This window comes from Geotrypetes seraphini, chromosome 6 (genome assembly GCF_902459505.1).
Source record: "Geotrypetes seraphini chromosome 6, aGeoSer1.1, whole genome shotgun sequence".
Classification (NCBI taxonomy): Eukaryota; Metazoa; Chordata; class Amphibia; order Gymnophiona; family Dermophiidae; genus Geotrypetes; species Geotrypetes seraphini.
Window position 1 is genome coordinate 45,196,998 of NC_047089.1, and position 18,021 is coordinate 45,215,018.

Consider the following 18,021-nt stretch of genomic DNA (forward strand, 5'->3'; position numbering starts at 1 on the left):
GTATTTCAGGAAAGTCCCCAAGGGCCATGTTTGGTGCAATTTTAATGGCAGTGGCCATCTTGGATTTTTTTTTCTGAAGCCTCCATCTGCCTCAAAATCCCTGAAATTTAGTTAAAATTGACAGGGATGGACTCCTCAGGCCTTCCTACCCCTATATAATGCCAGATTTGTGCTGGATGGCTGGCCGAGAAGTGTCTCCGTCCTGCATGCAACAGCACAGCCTCTGATTCCTACAGCGTTGGGGATCCACAAGATGTGCATTCCCAAGGGAAGAGACCCTTTCAAGAGCCCTCCAAAGGTACATTGCCAAAGCGCAGACAGGTGGCTGCAGAGCCCAGAAGGAGTGGAATGCCTATTTGAACTGCCAAGGGTCCTCAGTGTCTGCATTCAGTGCAACAGAGGCAGTGGCGCAGGGGATCTCACTTCAGCATGCACCTCGATCAGATGAGGACACTGCTGGACCAGGAGATTCAGTCTGAAAGACTGGGAGGCTTGGGAGTCTGATTCCATGCCACTATTGTCTCAGAATGCAAATTCTCTTAAATTTATAAGCATATTGAAGAATCCCTTATAGTATACTGTGAAAATACCTGAAGTGAATAAGTTGCTTCTCTTTAGTAAAGCTTCACCCATGGTTCCTTATCCCGAGACTGGTTGATGGGCATGGGTGTGCTACAAAAAGAGACCTTCTGTTACTTTGGCAGATGCATGCTGGATCCTTCCAGGGGCACCACCAATTAATACCGGTGATGTCACTGATAGAACTCTACCTCCAAGTGCTGGTGGCAGAGGATAACACCCACTTGTGCAGAACAGTGTATCAGATTAAAGGAAAGAAAATTATCAGGTGAGACATAAATTCTCCTTATTCTTATGATATAAACAAATATAAGTTGTATATGTGAATTGTTTTGATGTTTTTATGGTATCCTAATAGTAATCTCTTATTTTGTGAAATATTTTGGTTTAGGCTATGATTACTGCAACTCGCTACTCTCAGGGTTTCCGCTCTCCCCCTCCCCCCCTTTCAATCTGTCCTGAATTCAATTGTATGACTGATATTCTGTGAGAACCGCTATACTCGTGTTACCCTTCTTCTAAAGTCACTTAATTGGCTTCCCATCCATTTCTGAATACAATTCAAACTCCTCTTACTGACCTACAAATGTATTCACTCGGCTGCCCCTCACTATCTCTTTTTACTTATCTCCCCCTATGTTCCCCCCCCCAACAAGCTCCACTCAGCTATGTCCCTCCTATCCCCTTTTCCACCTCTGCCAACTCCAGACTCCATCCTTTCTGTCTTGCTGTGCCATATGCCTGAAACAAACTGCTCGAATCCCTACAGCGTGCTCTGTTTCTAGCAGTATTCAAGTCCAAGTTAAAATCTCACCTCTTCAAGAGTGCTTTCAATTCCTAACTTCTCTCACTTTTGGGGTCTGCATCCCCAACCCTATATGTCATGTCTGTCTGTCCAAGTTAGATTGTAAGCTCTTCTGAGAAGGTACTGGCTATTAAATGTCAACATATACAGCACTGCTTATGCCTTTCAGAACTCTATAAGTGATGAATAGTAGTAGTAGTTGTTGTTGTGTTATATTTAACATGTAACTGTTTATTTTTATTACTAGCAATCCTGCTTCCACTGGAGGATTCAGTTTTGGTACTCTTGGTTCTACTGCTTCAGTAACCACCTCTGCAGCAACTGGAGGATTTGGAAGTGGACCTTTTGTAGCGAAACCAGCAACTGGATTTACATTAGGAGGAACTAGTGCAGGTATGAAACAACTTTTATTAAATTTTTTTTGACATAAGAACATAAGAATTGCTGCTGCTGGGTCAGACCAGTGGTCCATCGTGCTCAGCAGTCCGCTCATGCGGCGGCCCTCTGGTTAAAGACCAGCGCCCTAACTGAGACTAGCCCTACCTGGGTATTTTCTGGTTTAGCAGGAACTTGTCTAACTTTGTCTTGAATCCCTGGAGGATCTTTTCCCTTATGACGTTTGAATTTGATTTGTATACCTACTTCTTTCTACTACACTGTTTTATCCATCAATTCCCGTACAGATTGTAGCAAACCTGATAGAGATTTTTAATGTTTCATATGTAATTGGATATATTTAATAAATTTTGCCACAGAAGATGTGGCACTAGTAAACTACTTTTTCTTGTCATCAAAAGCAGCTGAATCCAGAGACTTGTGGGCTTTGACCATCTACAAGTAGGTAGTGATAGCACTAAACATAGGTAGGACAGAATGCTGTTTGGTCATTTAGTGTATCTATAATCAGCAAGCAGTGGATGGTCTCTCACAAGCTCCTGGTCTCATCTTTTGTGTAGCTCCTATTCTGGGCCTCCAGTTCAGTAGATCTTGGGGATGTTTAGGCTAAGTGGTGGGTGCACCTGGTGGTGAAAGGTCCCAACGCCTCTCCTCGTTTCTTCTTCTTCACAGAAAAATAAAATCAGTTTGAGAAGTTTATCAGCATCTCTTCTGCCTTAGCAGAGAATCTACCCGTTCTCAGGATTTCCACCATTTTGGGCGAGCACAGCTGACTTGCAGTTGTACTTTTTGCTTTTATTTTCATGGCAGCAAAGGCTGTTAAATGCTGCTCTCACTGGGGGAAGCGGAGAGCAGTATCTGCGCAGTGCTGTGTGCTCAAGCTCTGTGGCAGCAGGACCGTCAAGTTTCCATGCAAGAGACTTATTGTCATGGTCTCCCTACCAAGTCCCTCACAGATGCTGGATCCTTGAATCAGCTGACTCGGCGTACTGCTCAGTTTTGCCATTTATTGGGGATTCAAACAACTGCCCTTGTCTTGTACTTGCAAATACATCAAAAGTTTTACCATAAACTTGTTGAATGGGGGATGAGAGAATGTGGGGGGGGAGGTACATGGGTGGTGTCTTTATGGAGTGGTGGGGTCACTTGAAGTCTTGGAGGGGATGAGGAGGGAGGGAGTAGGGGACTGGAGGGGAGGGGGGTGGGGCAGACTGGGTGGATGGGTGGGGATGGGGGGGGAGGGGCTGAGATGGAGGGGGATTGGGGGGCTGCGGGGGATAGCAAGGGGAGGGGAGGGGTTGATGAGCACGTCCTTCATGGTTTGGAATGGAGGGGGCTAATGTTTTACGTGTGGGTAGCCTGAATGTTAAGGGGCTCAACATGCCACGTAAGAGGCAATTGTTATTGAAGGAAGTTAAACGCCTCTGTTTTGATATTTGTTTTGTTCAAGAAACTCATTTTGTGAAAGCGGGGGAAAAACTTGTACAATTCCGGGATTATCCCGTGAGGGTCTGGGCTTCAAATAGAGTGGAGCGGAAAAAAGCGGGGGTGGGGATTTTGTTTTCCCACAAGTTGAAGGTGGTCCTAGATCGGGAATGGAGGGATGAGGGTGGGAGGTGGATTATCTGGACTGGTACTATTGATGGGATACGGGTAACGTTGGTTAATTTGTATGCACCTAATTCTCAGCAGGGACAATTTTTTGAAACTCTCCTGTCAAAGATCTTATCAGCTAAGGTAGGACATTTGGTAGTGGGGGGAGATTTTAATTTGGTACTCAATCCGGATTGGGACTCCACGGGCAAGGGGGGTGACAGACTTAAGGGCGATAGAAAATGTCTAAAGAAATTCCTGGACGTCCTTAATCTGGAGGATGGGTGGCGGGTACAACATTGGTTGGGTAGGGACTACACTTTCTACTCTCCTGTGCATGAGGTATACACTCGCATAGATATGATATGTGTGGATAGAGGCTGGGGGGGAAAATTGATAGACACTAAGATTGATACCATTGGGTGGTCTGACCATGCCCCGTTATGGATGGATCTGAGTTGGGGAGGGCCTCGGGGGGGAGATACGTATTGGAAATTAAATGATACCCTACTGGGAGACCCGAAGATAGTGCAACAGCTGGAAACGGGGATTTATGATTTCTTAGAGTTTAATAATGTGGACCAGTTCTCCCCCATGACGATCTGGGAAAGTCTAAAGGGGGTTTTACGGGGGGAGTTGATCTCTATAGCAGCCTATCAGAAAAAGTCCCGACAGCGGGAGGAATTGCAGCTCCGGGAAACGCTTCGTACTTTGGTGGATCAACATAAGAGGGGACAGGGAGGACCGCAACTGAGGCTCCGGATCCAGGAAACCCGAATGGCTCTTGGGAAGTTGGAAGATGAGGTGGTTAAATTTAATCTTGAAAAGTTGAGGCTTAAATATTTTGAAACGGGGAACAGGGCGAGCAAACTTTTGGCTCACAGGGTCAAATTACAACAAACAAGGGGTAATATTCTGGCTATTAAGGAGCGGGATGGTAAGGTGATTACTGACGATGTAGGCATACAACGGCGGTTTAGGGAGTTTTACCAGGAGCTTTATTCACCAGAGCTTGAGGGCTCTCTGGGGGAGAGCCAAACCTATCTACAAGAGTTGGGGTTACCTACTCTATCTAGCTTAGACGCTCTGGGGCTGGAGGAGGATATTACAGTGGATGAGGTACTGCGGGTGATTCGACATTTGAAGCCGGGAAAATCCCCTGGGCTGGATGGATTCACGGGGTTGTTTTATAAAAAGCTTTCTCCCTTGGTTGCACCCTTGCTAACTAGATTATTTAATTCCCTGAAAGAGGGGGAGCGCTTGCCTTTCTATATGCGATTAGCAGGGATTACGATAATCCCTAAGCCGGGGAAAGATGAGACTATGTGTGGCAGTTACCGTCCTATATCTTTGTTGGGTATTGATACTAAAATCCTGGCCCGTATCTTGGCTGATCGGATGGCGACACATATGCCGGACCTGATCCACCCGGATCAGGTGGGGTTCATAGGAGGACGTCAAGCGGCTGATGGTATTAGGCGGGTGCTGAATTTGGTGTGGGAGGCTCGAAGATCAGGGTCTCCCTGGGTGGCGGTGGCGGTGGATGCCGAAAAGGCGTTCGATCGGGTGGATTGGACGTTTATGGAGGCTGTTCTCCGCCAGATGGGATTCGGATCGCGGTTTATTTCTTGGATTCTTACACTCTATCACACCCCAATGGCCTGTGTTAAAGTTAATGGGGTCTATTCCAAGCCATTTGAGTTACATAGAGGAACTAGACAGGGGTGCCCGCTCTCTCCCCTGTTGTTTGCTTTGGTGATCGAGCCCTTGGCACAGAGCATTCGTCTTTCACAGCAGGCGAGGGGGGTACAGGTGCAGGGGGTCGAGCATAAACTGTCCCTTTTTGCAGATGATATTTTGGCCATAGTGGAGGGGTCGGAGAGATCGCTTCTGGCCTTGCGAGATTTGATGCACGACTATGGGAGACTCTCAGGCTTTAAAGCTAACTTGTCTAAGACGGAGATCTTGAACATCTCGGTACCGGCAGAGGAGGCTCTGGAACTGCAAAGTAGAGTCCCCTTCCGCTGGGTGAAGGGTCCTATTAGGTATCTGGGGATCCTGCTTGGGGTGGATTGGAATACTTTGTTCTGCCATAATTATCTTCCTTTGGGTAAGGCTCTGAGGCAGGACCTTGATAGATGGGACCCCTTATACCTTTCCTGGATGGGCAGAATGGAGGTGGTGCGTATGATGGTACTGCCCAGATTTCTTTATCTCTTTCAGGTTCTGCCTGTAGAAGTTCCTAAAATATATTTTACTCGCTGGCACAGGTCTCTTTTACGCTTCATATGGGGGGGAAAGCGTCCCAGGGTGGCGAGATATGCCATGTTCAAATTTAAGGAGGAGGGAGGCTTGGGGTTGCCCAATTTGGAAGTGTACTACAGGGCGGCACAGCTTAGGGCGGTTGTGGATTGGCATGCGACTCCGGCCAAGCTATGGGTTCAGGTGGAGCAGGGTCTCTTGGGGGGTCCCAGGGACATCCACGCTTTGTCTTATCTACCGTGGGTGGGTTTAAGGGAGAAGGAAATTGCTGCTATTTCTAATCCATTTATACGGTGGACGTTGCGGGTTTGGGGGGGGGCCCTTAGGAAATTGATAGGTAGGGGAAGGGGACTACATTTTGTGCCTATTAGATATGCGGAGGACTTCATCCCGGGTAGGGAGGGGGGAGTTTTTCGCAGGTGGGAGCGAGGGGGGCTGAGATGTTTTGGCCAGCTGTTGGAAGGGGAGCACATCCGTGGGTTTCCTGAGGTCCGAGCCTCTTTCCACCTGGAACAGCGTGATTTATTCCCCTACTTGCAGGTAAAGGATTATGTTATGCGCGCTAGGGCGGGGGACCTCACCTCCTATGAGCGTTCGAGGTTTGAAATGTTGTTGGGGGAACCGGTGCGCCGGGGATGCATTTCGCTCCTTTATCGATTACTACTAGCTGACCCAGATCAGAAGACATCCTATATGAGGGCTTGGGAACTAGACTTGGGGCGCACATATACGAAAGAGGAATGGGAACAAATCACACTGCGAATACACCACGTGGCGGTGGCTCCACAATTGGTGGAAAATGCTCTTAAGCTTTTGGTGCGCTGGTATGTTACCCCGGTGGTGATCGCCAAGATGAGTACCTCATGTACAGGAGAGTGCTGGAGAGGGTGTGGTCTGCGGGGCACGTTCTTTCATATGTGGTGGGAGTGCCCTCGCATTGTGGACTTTTGGACCCAGGTGTTCCACTACGTGGGGCGTCTTATGCAGTGTCCTTTGCTGCTAAGGGCGGAAACTGCTTTGTTGGGGGTACTCCCCGGGGCAGTGGAGGACGCACAAGACAAGCTGATGCGTCTTGCATTTACGGCGGCTAGACTAGTGTTGGCCTCTCATTGGAAGAGTCCCACGGTACCCACGGTAGCGATGATGCGAACGAAATTGGGATGGGTGTGTGAGAAATTCCGGCTTTCTGCTCTACTTACACGCCAGAGGCGACAGTTTGAGGGTCTGTGGGGTAGGTTCCTGGAAGTGGAGGGGGGCTCTGAATTTCCTGTACTGGAGTAAGGGCTGACTTGTTCCTGCTATGGGACCTCCTTAGCCTCTTGGGCCACTACCCCTTCCCGTCTCCTCGATAGGTGCCTCTTGTATTAGGGGGGGGGAGACTCGGCTTCCTACTGGAGCTGGATATCTTGGCCTGATCTACGGAGGAGGGGGGAGGTAGGGATAGGAAGGGGGGGAGGGGGGAGGGGTTCTGGCGGGGGGGGGGGGGGGGGCATTTCACTTTATATTCACTGTATTTTTGCTTGTCTGGTTCTGCCATATTGTTGTAACGATGGCTAACAGTGTTTAAATAAAGAATTACAAAAAAAAAAAAAAAAAGTTTTACCATAAAAATGTTTCCAGTGCAGTAGGTGAGACATTCTAGACAATAGGGTTATTTCCCCATAGCCATCTGCTGCTGCAGAAGGAATACACTCCAGAGTTTTCACTTTGCCTCTGTTATAGCTCCACCTTCAGTTCTTACCTTCTGCACGTGTGCCTGCAGGAGTGTTTGTTCTGCTCTCTCCAATTTTATTATTTTTAACTCAATGCAATTTTGTCCCCTTTTGGGAAATTTAGTCTTTGGAGTGAATTTGAAGCTCTGCATGCTTGAGAATTCAGACTTGTCTTTAGCTGACAGGCCGATCCCACAGGGTACCTGTTAGCCAGCCTGCATAGTTTTCTCTGGAGCTCAGGGCCGTCCCTGTTAATCAGGGGTCGAGCGCAGGCTGTTAAGTGCCCTTAGGAGGCTCAGCGGTGTTTCACAGGGTACAGCTGCATCGTCGCGCCTCCACCTATCCCGGTGTGCATCCGTTGGTCTGCAGGACTGGAGATGTAGTCAGACATAGGAGTCTGACTGGCAGCTCAAAGATCAGCTTTGTAGAAGCATTCTCAGCATTGTGGCAGTGAAATTTCTTGTCCAGCTACTGTGAGAGCTTAAAGCAGGTTGCAGCATAGATCCTGTCAGGTTACAGTGAGTACACAGCCTGATAGCCTGTGAAAGACATCGGAGAAGGTTGGAAAAGTGGGGTTATGAGTGTTTCTGGATGTTCCCCTGTGTTTCTCCACCTGAAAAATCCTACAATTGTTGTTTTTACAGTTTGAGAAATGTGAAAAATATTGTGATTTTGGCGTGATTGTTTTTGACCGTGGCCATCTTTGTTTTTTAGCAATCTTTTTTTTTTTTTTTTTTCCTATAGTTCACTGCTTCTTCAAAACTGCAAATTTTGCCTGGAAACCTACTAGTATAGAGTCCTTAGGCTCTCTTAATGCGTATTCTTGCCAGGATTGTGCATATTTAGCACTTTTAGAGCATTCTTGCGCCATGTGCCGTGTGGCATAGCTGGGGGATGGGCTAAAGCGTTCAACATAGCTTCTCCCCTGCTGAAGCAGGAGACTAAATGCTCAGCTAACCCGACAGGGTGGCCGTTGTTGCTTTCGAGGCTCGGCACAGGCTGGTACTTCTATTAGCTAGACTGCGGACCCTCCACAGCTTAGCAAATGTAAAGATTATTTTATGCCCTAGTTGCCGGACACTTTTTCTAAATTTATGAAATTTTTGTGGTCAGAGTTTCAGAACAAGTGTTCTCCCCTTGAGCAATCTCAATCTGCCTCCGCAGCGTCTTAGTGGCATGGTACCTTTGAGCATGTCCTTGCCTCAGTCTGCTGTGACTTTTGCGCTACTTGATCCTGATCTGGGGGACCCAGGTGCTGATGTTTCCCTTACTGATCCCTTGTTAGCAGGTACATTGCTTACCAGAGTGGGAGATCAGGGGCTTTCTGGATCTGTGGATCCCTTTGGCATCCAATTCTATGCACCAATCAGTAGCCAAAGCCTGTAAGGATTTATCCCCTTGATAGTCCCAACATAATTTATACCGGAGAGAGAGTATTATGAATGGGTAGTGTCTGTCAGTTTCTTAGCCAAGGTCCCTAAGTCCATGGGCAAAATAATGTGCCATCTCTGCTGTACTTGAGAGAAAGAGGGGAAAGGCCCCCTCCCATCTGCAGTACCTCCCCCAATAACTGGGCTCCTGCCTCTTCCCACCTACAGAAACCGGTGTTGCCTATCCCTGGAGGGAAATCGGGGTTATCCACTGTAGCATGGCCGTCCCTTAGGTGGTAGCAGGGACCGGCATATGCCACTGATTCGGCCCCAGCGTGCTTCCCCAAGTAGGAGGAATTCCCTGTCGTGGTGGGCTTACCTAGTTTATAACAGTCAGAATGATATCCAATAAGTAAGCTTTCAAAAACAAAACAGAATTTATTTGGCATTCAGGTAAACCCAAAATGTGTTCTGTAGTTCAGCTAATCATAGAACAAAAAAAACCACACAACAAAAATCAAACTGTCTCTCACCAGCCTGGTCTGGCAAACACCCTGAGTGCTTAGTTCATGTCCCAGGTAAGTTCTGCTAATGTTTGGCCACAGCAAGACCTGAATCATAACATCTTCATTATTCAGTTATTTTTAACAAAAAAAACCCAGTTCAGCTCAGGCATTGAGAAACCTCACTCCCTCTCAATGCTGTAAGGAGAACAAGGCTGATAGATCTGCCAATTCGGCACTTTGTAAGCACAAAATGCAAAAAACCCACAAAACCCTCCTCTGAGATGACGGGTAAATCCTGCCTCCAACCTTAATGTCTCAACAAACTTTCTGGGTAACAATAGTTTTACCCCTGCTTAAACTGCAGCAGGACTCCTACATGCAGCAGCAGCCATCTTGAAAAGAAAAAAACCCTTTAGCAAAACCAAACAATTCACTGGCAGGTTTCAAAGGATAAACTTTTCCTTTCAAAAGTCCCAACAAGTCCACAAACATTGTAGTAGAACTCTGTTATCAAACTTCCTCAAAAGCAAGTAGTTACTCCAGAAGACATAAACCAAAACTCTCGCAGAAAGAAGAAAAAAAAACCTTGGCAAAAACAAACAGTTCAACTAATTTCCATATCTTCTGCCAATGGAAGCTCAGCAGGGCATTCCATTCCATGGTTTCAGGTACACAGTCCTCTTGATAATCCTCTCCTGCTTCAGGTGTTTGTATTTCTACATCCTCCGGTTGCTGGGACTATGGAGGCTCCTCCAGCATAGGAGCTTCCCTGGGCTGCCTCTTTGTCTGTGGTTCCCAGTCATCTAAATGCTCCTTCCTTCCTCTTACCCATTCAGAAAAGATAAAGACTAGAAGTAAAGCATTGCAGTGCTATTACAGCACACACAATTGGCGTACTGCTTCTGCTTTATTTTGCTTTGCCACAATTGCTTTCCATGTTGTATTTGTTTAGAACTTTTTATACACTGGAGTTTGTTTAGGTAGCATTTTGCTTTTATTGTCAAAGTTTTTTTAAGAACTATTTAAAATTTGTGAACTATTGAATATAATACTGATGGGAAATACTGTACTAGCAGGCCCATTATTTAAAATGACATGCATTTCTAACATGTCTTGGTAGTACAATCTTTTGAAGATTATTTTTTTTATTTTAGTAACACCTGCCACTACATCTGCAGCTTCCGGTTTCAGTTTGGGGTTCAGTAAACCTTCAGCTTCTGCTACACCATTTGCTTTGCCTATTACTTCTACCTCAGCAGGTGGACTCGCTTTTTCATCTGCCTTGACATCAACTCCAGCTTCAGGTGAGGTGCTCATAAGGACCAATAAGAAATCAAAGCTTTCAAAATTATGGATGACTTTATGTTATGTGTGTGCTGGGGAGAAATTTTAATTATCCCAGGACAAGCAGGCAGCATATTCTTAACGTATGGGTGACGTCACCGACGGAGCCCCGGTACGGACACTTTTAACTAGAAAGTTCTAGTTGACCGCACCGCGCATGCGCGGGTGCCTTCCCGCTCGACGGAGGAGAGCGTGGTCCCCAGTTTCTTCATTTCCGCGGAGCGAAGAAGACGCATGTGCTTTCAACGGTTGTTGAAATATCCTACTTTGCCTTCCCGCTCGCGTAATTTTCTTCCTTTTTTGCTTTTTTCCCTTCGGGTTTCTATTTCGTCTTAAAAAAAAAAAAAAATCTTAAATTTGTTTTTTCCTTTATTTTTCTGGCCGGCCCCGGAGGGGCCTGTTGCCAACATACAGGCCTCCGGGTTTGATTTTGCGGAGGCCGTGTTTCCATTCATGCCCCCTCAGCCGGGTTTTAAGAAGTGCCAGCGGTGTGCACACCCGATCTCTCTCACTGACCCGCTCAATTGGTGCTTACAGTGCCTGGGTCCAGAGCATCGGGCTGACACCTGCACCCGCTATGCCACTCTTAAAAAACATACGTTAAAAAATAGGCAGATCCAGCAGAACATCCTTTTCGGTACCGGATCTGCCATGGAGTCTGCCACACCATCGACGGCGCCGCTAAAATCGGCACTGACTACCTCGACACCGCCTGATCCTTCCTCGGGGTCGATAGTGTCAGGTAAGCCGGCTAAGAAGCCTCCCACTTCCCTTGAGCGCCCTCCTGCCACAGCGGTGACACCGGTCCTCCCGGCATCAAGCCGACCCTGTAAACGCTCCGCCCCGATTTCGGTGAGTGCCTCGTCATCGGCCTCCTCATCGCCGGGGCGTAGAGCAGCACCTATGGTACCGAAAAAGAAAAAAGCGGTACCGGTGCCTCCTCTGGACGACCGCATAGCGGCCATACTCCAAACTCAATTACAGGAGCAACTACAGCAACAACTACAACACCTGTTGCCAACAATATTGGCCCCGCTCCTTCCGGTACCGGACCGGCCCGAGCCTCGCACCATACCACCGGAGTCGACTCCATCGGTACCATTAAACACGTCTATGCTGGTGCTCTCGGCGGAACCAATTAATCCTCTCGTGCAACTACACTCTGATGCCGATCCTCTCCGACATCGGGACCGACACCAAGCCCCCCGAGACCGAGACCGGCACCGCTCTTCTTCCCCCGGTACCATCTCCATGCGTTCTGGCAAATCTCTCTCTAAGACTCGCCACGCAGAACCATCCACACCACCGTCCCGTCCTATACACACCGACGTCAGGGACCCGGACCTCTGGGAAGAATCCCAACCCAATACCGATGATGAGGCTTCTTCATCCGACGAGGAATCCTCCACAATCGATACCAGTTCCAAGCCTGAACAATCCTCGTTCACCAAATTTCTTCGAGAAATGTCAGCAGCTCTCTCTATCCCGTTAGAATCTGACTCTAAGAAGTCACAGGCTTTCTTAGATGCCCTAGACTTCGAGCAACCCCCCAAAGAATTTCTAAAGTTACCTGTCCATGACATCTTACGGGAAACTTTCTACAAGAATTGGGAGAACCCTCTCTCGGTACCGGGGGCCCCTAGAAAACTGGATAGTCTCTACAGGGTCATCCCTATCCCGGGGTTTGACAAACCCCAACTGCCCCATGAATCTCTTCTTGTCGAGTCCACCTTGAAGAAAACCCAGGGATCCAGTGTTTATGCTTCTACCCCTCCTGGCAGAGAGGGCAAAACGATGGATAAATTTGGCAAGCGCCTTTATCAAAATGCAATGCTTGCAAACAGAGCTAATAATTACACCTTTCACTTCTCCTTCTACATGAAGCATCTGGTTCAACAACTCTCTTCATTACAAAAGTATCTTCCTGAATGTAAGGTCCCTCTTTTCCAACAACACATTTCCAGTCTGCTCCAACTCCGCAAATTCATGGTGCGCTTCATTTATGATTCTTTCGAACTCACCTCTCGAGCATCTGCCATGGCGGTCGCCATGAGACGTCTGGCCTGGCTGAGAGTTTCCGACCTCGACGTTAACCACCAAGACCGCCTAGCTAACGCACCTTGTCTTGGTGATGAACTTTTCGGAGAGTCCCTAGACTCCACCACCCAGAAACTCTCGGCTCACGAGACCAGGTGGGATACTCTCATCAAACCGAAGAAGAAGACTCCACCTGCTCGCCCCTATAGACAGCAGTCTTCCTACCAACGCAGATTCTCAGCCAGACCTCTTCACCCGCCTCCGCAACAACCTCACCGACCTCATCAGCAACAGCAATCTCAGGCTCGCTCCCAATCTCATCAACCTACCAAGCCTCTTCCTCAGTCAAAACCTGCTCAGCCCTTTTGACTCCTTTCTCCAGGGCATAGCCAGTCTCTCACCAGCGTTACCTCTTCCTCAACCTATCGGAGGACGCCTACAACTTTTTCTCAGCTGTTGGGAGGTCATCACATCAGACCAGTGGGTCCTCACCATCATTCGCCACGGCTACTCTCTCAACTTTCAGACTCTTCCACCAGATAATCCTCCCGTAGAGTCTGCTTCTCACTCCTCTCAAACCCTCCTCCTCCTCAAGGAGGTCCAATCCCTCCTTCTTCTCAATGCCATCGAAGAAGTCCCCCAAGACCAAAGGGGTCAGGGATTCTACTCCCGCTACTTCCTGGTACCCAAGAAGACAGGAGACCTACATCCCATCCTCGATCTCAGGGACCTCAACAAGTGTTTGGTCAAGGAAAAGTTCAGAATGCTCTCCCTTGCCACGCTTTACCCTCTTCTCTCTCAACACGACTGGCTATGTTCCCTAGACCTCAAAGAGGCCTACACTCACATTCCAATCCATCTGACTTCACGTCGCTACCTCCGATTTCAGATTCAGCATCGCCACTATCAGTACAAAGTGCTACCCTTTGGCCTCGCATCATCGCCCAGGGTGATTACCAAGTGCCTTATTGTGGTGGCGGCCTTCCTCAGGTCTTACAACCTCCAGGTGTTCCCATACTTGGATGATTGGTTGGTGAAAGCTCCTACATCTCCACTTGTGCTACAAGCCACTCAACACACCATCTCTTTCCTCCATCTCCTGGGGTTCGAGATCAACTACCCCAAGTCGCATCTGCTTCCCACACAGCGACTTCAGTTCATTGGAGCCGTCCTCGCCACCACTCTGATGCGGGCATTTCTCCCCTCAGACCGCCAACGGACCCTGCTCCAACTCTGCCATCAGGTGCTCCTTTGTCGCTCTATTCTTGCTCGGCTAATGATGGTCCTCCTGGGCCACATGGCCTCGACGGTCCATGTGCTTCCTCTGGCACGCCTCCACCTCAGGACACCTCAATGGACTCTGGCCAACCAATGGTCACAGATCACGGATCCTCTTTCTCATCCCATCTCTGTGACATCGTCTCTTCAGCAATCTCTTCAATGGTGGTTGAACTCCTCAAATATTTCCAGGGGTCTACTCTTTCATCTGCCCCCTCATTCCATGATCATCACCACGGATGCCTCCCCCTATGCGTGGGGAGCACACCTGGGAGATCTTCGCACCCAGGGTCTCTGGACCCCTCAGGAGCGTCTACATCACATTAATTTCCTGGAACTCAGAGCCATGTTCTATGCTCTCAAGGCCTTCCAGCACCTTCTCTACCCTCAGGTTCTTCTCCTGTGCACGGACAACCAAGTCGCCATGTACTACATAAAAAAGCAAGGCGGCACCGGATCTCCCCTCCTCTGTCAGGAGGCCATCCGCATCTGGACCTGGGCCATGGCCCACAGTCTCTTCCTCAAGGCTGTCTATATCCAGGGCGAACAGAATTCCCTGGCCAACAATCTCAGCCGCATCCTTCAACCTCACGAGTGGACTCTGGATCTCCCACACTCCGCTCCATCTTTGCTCAGTGGGGCACTCCTCAGGTGGACCTCTTTACAGCTCCTCACAACCATCAGCTGCCCCAGTTCTGCTCCAGACTCTACTCTCCTCATCGTCTGACCCCGGATGCATTCCTGCTCGACTGGTCGGATCGGTTCCTCTATGCCTTTCCTCCACTGCCTCTGATGTTGCGGATGCTATTCAAACTCCGCAGGGACAGAGCCACCATGATTCTCATCACCCCTCGGTGGCCTCGCCAACACTGGTTCTCCCTCCTGCTTCAGCTCAGCTCCAGGGAGCCCATTCCTCTTCCTGTGTTTCCTACTCTACTTACGCAGCAGCATCAGTCTCTACTACATCCCAACCTGTCCTCGCTCCACCTGACAGCTTGGTTTCTCTCGGGCTGACCTCTCCAGAGAATCTGTCTCAACCTGTCCATCGCATTTTGGACGCCTCCAGGAAACCGGCCACCCTCCAATGTTACCATCAGAAGTGGACCAGGTTCTCCTCTTGGTGTCTCCTACGTCACCACGATCCCACCTCCTTGGCGGTGGAAACTGTACTGGACTATTTGCTCTCTCTTTCCGACGCTGGCCTCAAGTCTACCTCAATCAGAGTCCACCTCAGTGCCATCACTGCGTTCCATGAGCCTATCCTCGGAAAACCTCTCACGGCTCAACCCCTGGTTTCCCGGTTCATGAGAGGCCTTTTCAACGTCAAACCGCCTCTGAAGCCTCCTTCAATCGTCTGGGACCTGAATGTGGTTTTATCAGCCCTCATGAAACCCCCGTTTGAGCCTCTTGCCACAACTCCGCTCAAATTTCTTACATGGAAGGTGCTTTTCCTCATTGCCATCACCTCTGCCAGGAGGGTTAGTGAACTGCATGCATTGGTTGCCGACCCACCTTTCACTGTTTTTTACCATGACAAGGTGGTTCTGCGCACCCATCCTAAGTTCCTTCCCAAGGTGGTCTCGGATTTTCACCTCAACCAGTCCATTGTTTTGCCTGTCTTTTTTCCAAAACCCCACTCTCATCCTGGGGAACAGGCGCTGCATACGCTGGACTGTAAGCGTGCCCTTGCTTACTATCTTGATCGCACCAGGGCTCACCGCTCATCCCCTCAGCTCTTTCTATCTTTCGACCTAACCGTTTAGGTCGTCCTGTCTCTAAACGGACGCTTTCCAACTGGCTTGCTGCCTACATTGCCTTCTGTTATGCTCGGGCCAGTCTCTCACTGGAAGGTGCTGTCACGGCCCACAGGGTCAGAACTATGGCTGTTTCTGTGGCTTTCCTCCGTTCCACGCCCATCGAAATCTGCAAGGCTGCCACTTGGTCCTCAGTTCACACGTTCACTACTCACTACTGTCTGGATGCCTTCTCCAGACGGGATGGACTCTTCGGCCGATCTGTGTTACAAAATTTATTTTCCTAATGGCCAACCTTCCCTCCTCCCCCTCTGTTAGCTTGGAGGTCACCCATACGTTAAGAATATGCTGCCTGCTTGTCCTGGGATAAAGCACAGTTACTTACCGTAACAGGTGTTATCCAGGGACAGCAGGCAGATATTCTTAGGACCCGCCCTCCTCCCTTGGTTGGCTTCTTAGCTGGCTTATCTTAACTGGGGACCACGCTCTCCTCCGTCGAGCGGGAAGGCACCTGCGCATGCGCGGTGCGGTCAACTAGAACTTTCTAGTTAAAAGTGTCCGTACCGGGGCTCCGTCGGTGACGTCACCCATACGTTAAGAATATCTACCTGCTGTCCCTGGATAACACCTGTTACGGTAAGTAACTGTGCTTTCTGGTTGCCTATGCATTCACTTAATGCAGATGATATTGTCAATTTTAATAAAAATTTAAAACTATGGAGGGCTTGATATTTGACACAGAACAAAAACAAGGAAAACAACCCCACAGATAACAGAAAAAAAGAAAAACTGGGGAAGGGTCTGTAAACATCAACCTTGAGATAATGTGCTCTTGTGTGTAAAAACGTCAATTTATTAAGACCATAAAACATTAATCCCCTTTTTACAAAACTGTTGCGCAATTTTTAGCACCGGCGGCAACAGTTGCGATGCTCATAGAATTCTTATGAGCATCGGAGCTGTTACTGTTACGACTGGTGCTAAAAACCATGCTATGGTTTTGTAAAAGGGAGGGTGGTGGTGGTAAATGTAAATCAGGATTTGAAATCCTATAAAAAGTCTTTCCAGTGCAATAGGGGAGACATTCTAAACCAGACATGGGCAATTCTGGTCCTCGAGGGCCGGAATCCAATCGGTTTTTCAGAATTTCACCAATGAATATGCATGGTATTTTATGAGTTTGATTCCCATTGCAGCTCTTTATGTCTCTGGGCAAGTCACTTAACAATTCATTGCCCCAGGTACAAATTAAGTATGTAAATGTCTTTGATTGTAACCACACACAGAAAAAGCAGTATATGAAGTCCTATCCCCTTTTCTGTTACTGGTGTATATTTCTTTAAATCATTTTTAACAACAGAATATTAATACATATCATACTCAACAATTTCCTCATGTCATACCAATGGATATTCCACCCCTCTTCTCCGACATCAGAACAATAGTAAACTGAGTGACAATTGTGGTAGAGTTTCTGGAAGATTTCAAGGGTGAGCATTTCAATACACTACTGTTGTAAAGTGGGCCATGTGGAAGTTATAGTTCAATAAAATGACCTTTTTTTCACATCAGCATAGAACACTTCAAAAAATTTGCAAATCCATGTGGAACAGGATCTTGAAGAGAGTAATGATCAAATAACATTAAGGGATTTTACTTGACACCACAAATCCATAGCAATAATATGTATGACAATAAGTGTTGCCAAAAAGCTGATACGTGTGCCAAAGATGCTCCGCACTGTTTGATGTCATCCTTGCTCTATGTGCTTGCCATGGGGAGATGAAAAAAGTGTAATGAGAACTTTTATTGTAATTTTATTGTAACTTTTATTGTAACTTTTTCCCAACATTGACTGTTTAAGTTTTAGTGTAAATCATGTTTTATTGATGCACAATCAGCAAATACACAATACAAAACAGGAGTACAACCAGACTGTTTAAGTTTTAAAGGTGGTCACTGATAGTTGGATAGACAGATATGTACTCCAAGCTACCTCATAGCATTCAAAGTTTAGTTGTAGTATCCCTAAGATGATAAGATAAAGGGGAAAGGGAATGGGGACTTGTATATTGCCTCTTTGTTGCTTTGACATTTCAAAGCTGACATTCAAAGCAGTGGGCACCAGAGGATTAAGTGACTTGCTCATGGTCACAAGGAGCAGCACCGGGATTTGATCTCGCATCCTTTGGGTGCAGAGGCAGCAGCTCAACCAGTGAGCTACAGCCCATCCTAAAGGTACCTTTAGTTGTGAACCCAGCATATGGGCAGCACTTATTTCTCTTGAACATCTTCGTTCAAGTCCTCCCATGGCAAGCTCGGAGATAAACCACCTGTGCTAAATATTTAATCCACTTTCTTTCCCATAAATGAAAAACTGCAAAT

At 47.8% G+C, this 18,021-nt stretch overlaps 1 protein-coding gene across 2 annotated transcripts in view; it reads left to right on the plus strand.

Moving 5' to 3' along the window:
- Positions 1–18,021, plus strand: part of NUP58 (nucleoporin 58) — a 157,448-nt gene that overhangs the window by 15,260 nt on the left and 124,167 nt on the right. For both annotated transcript variants that reach the window (XM_033948332.1, XM_033948331.1), the window contains exons 2-3: positions 1,632–1,777; positions 10,378–10,527. In XM_033948332.1, the coding sequence (XP_033804223.1) occupies positions 1,632–1,777; positions 10,378–10,527 (296 nt within the window). The remainder of the gene's footprint in view (positions 1–1,631; positions 1,778–10,377; positions 10,528–18,021) is intronic.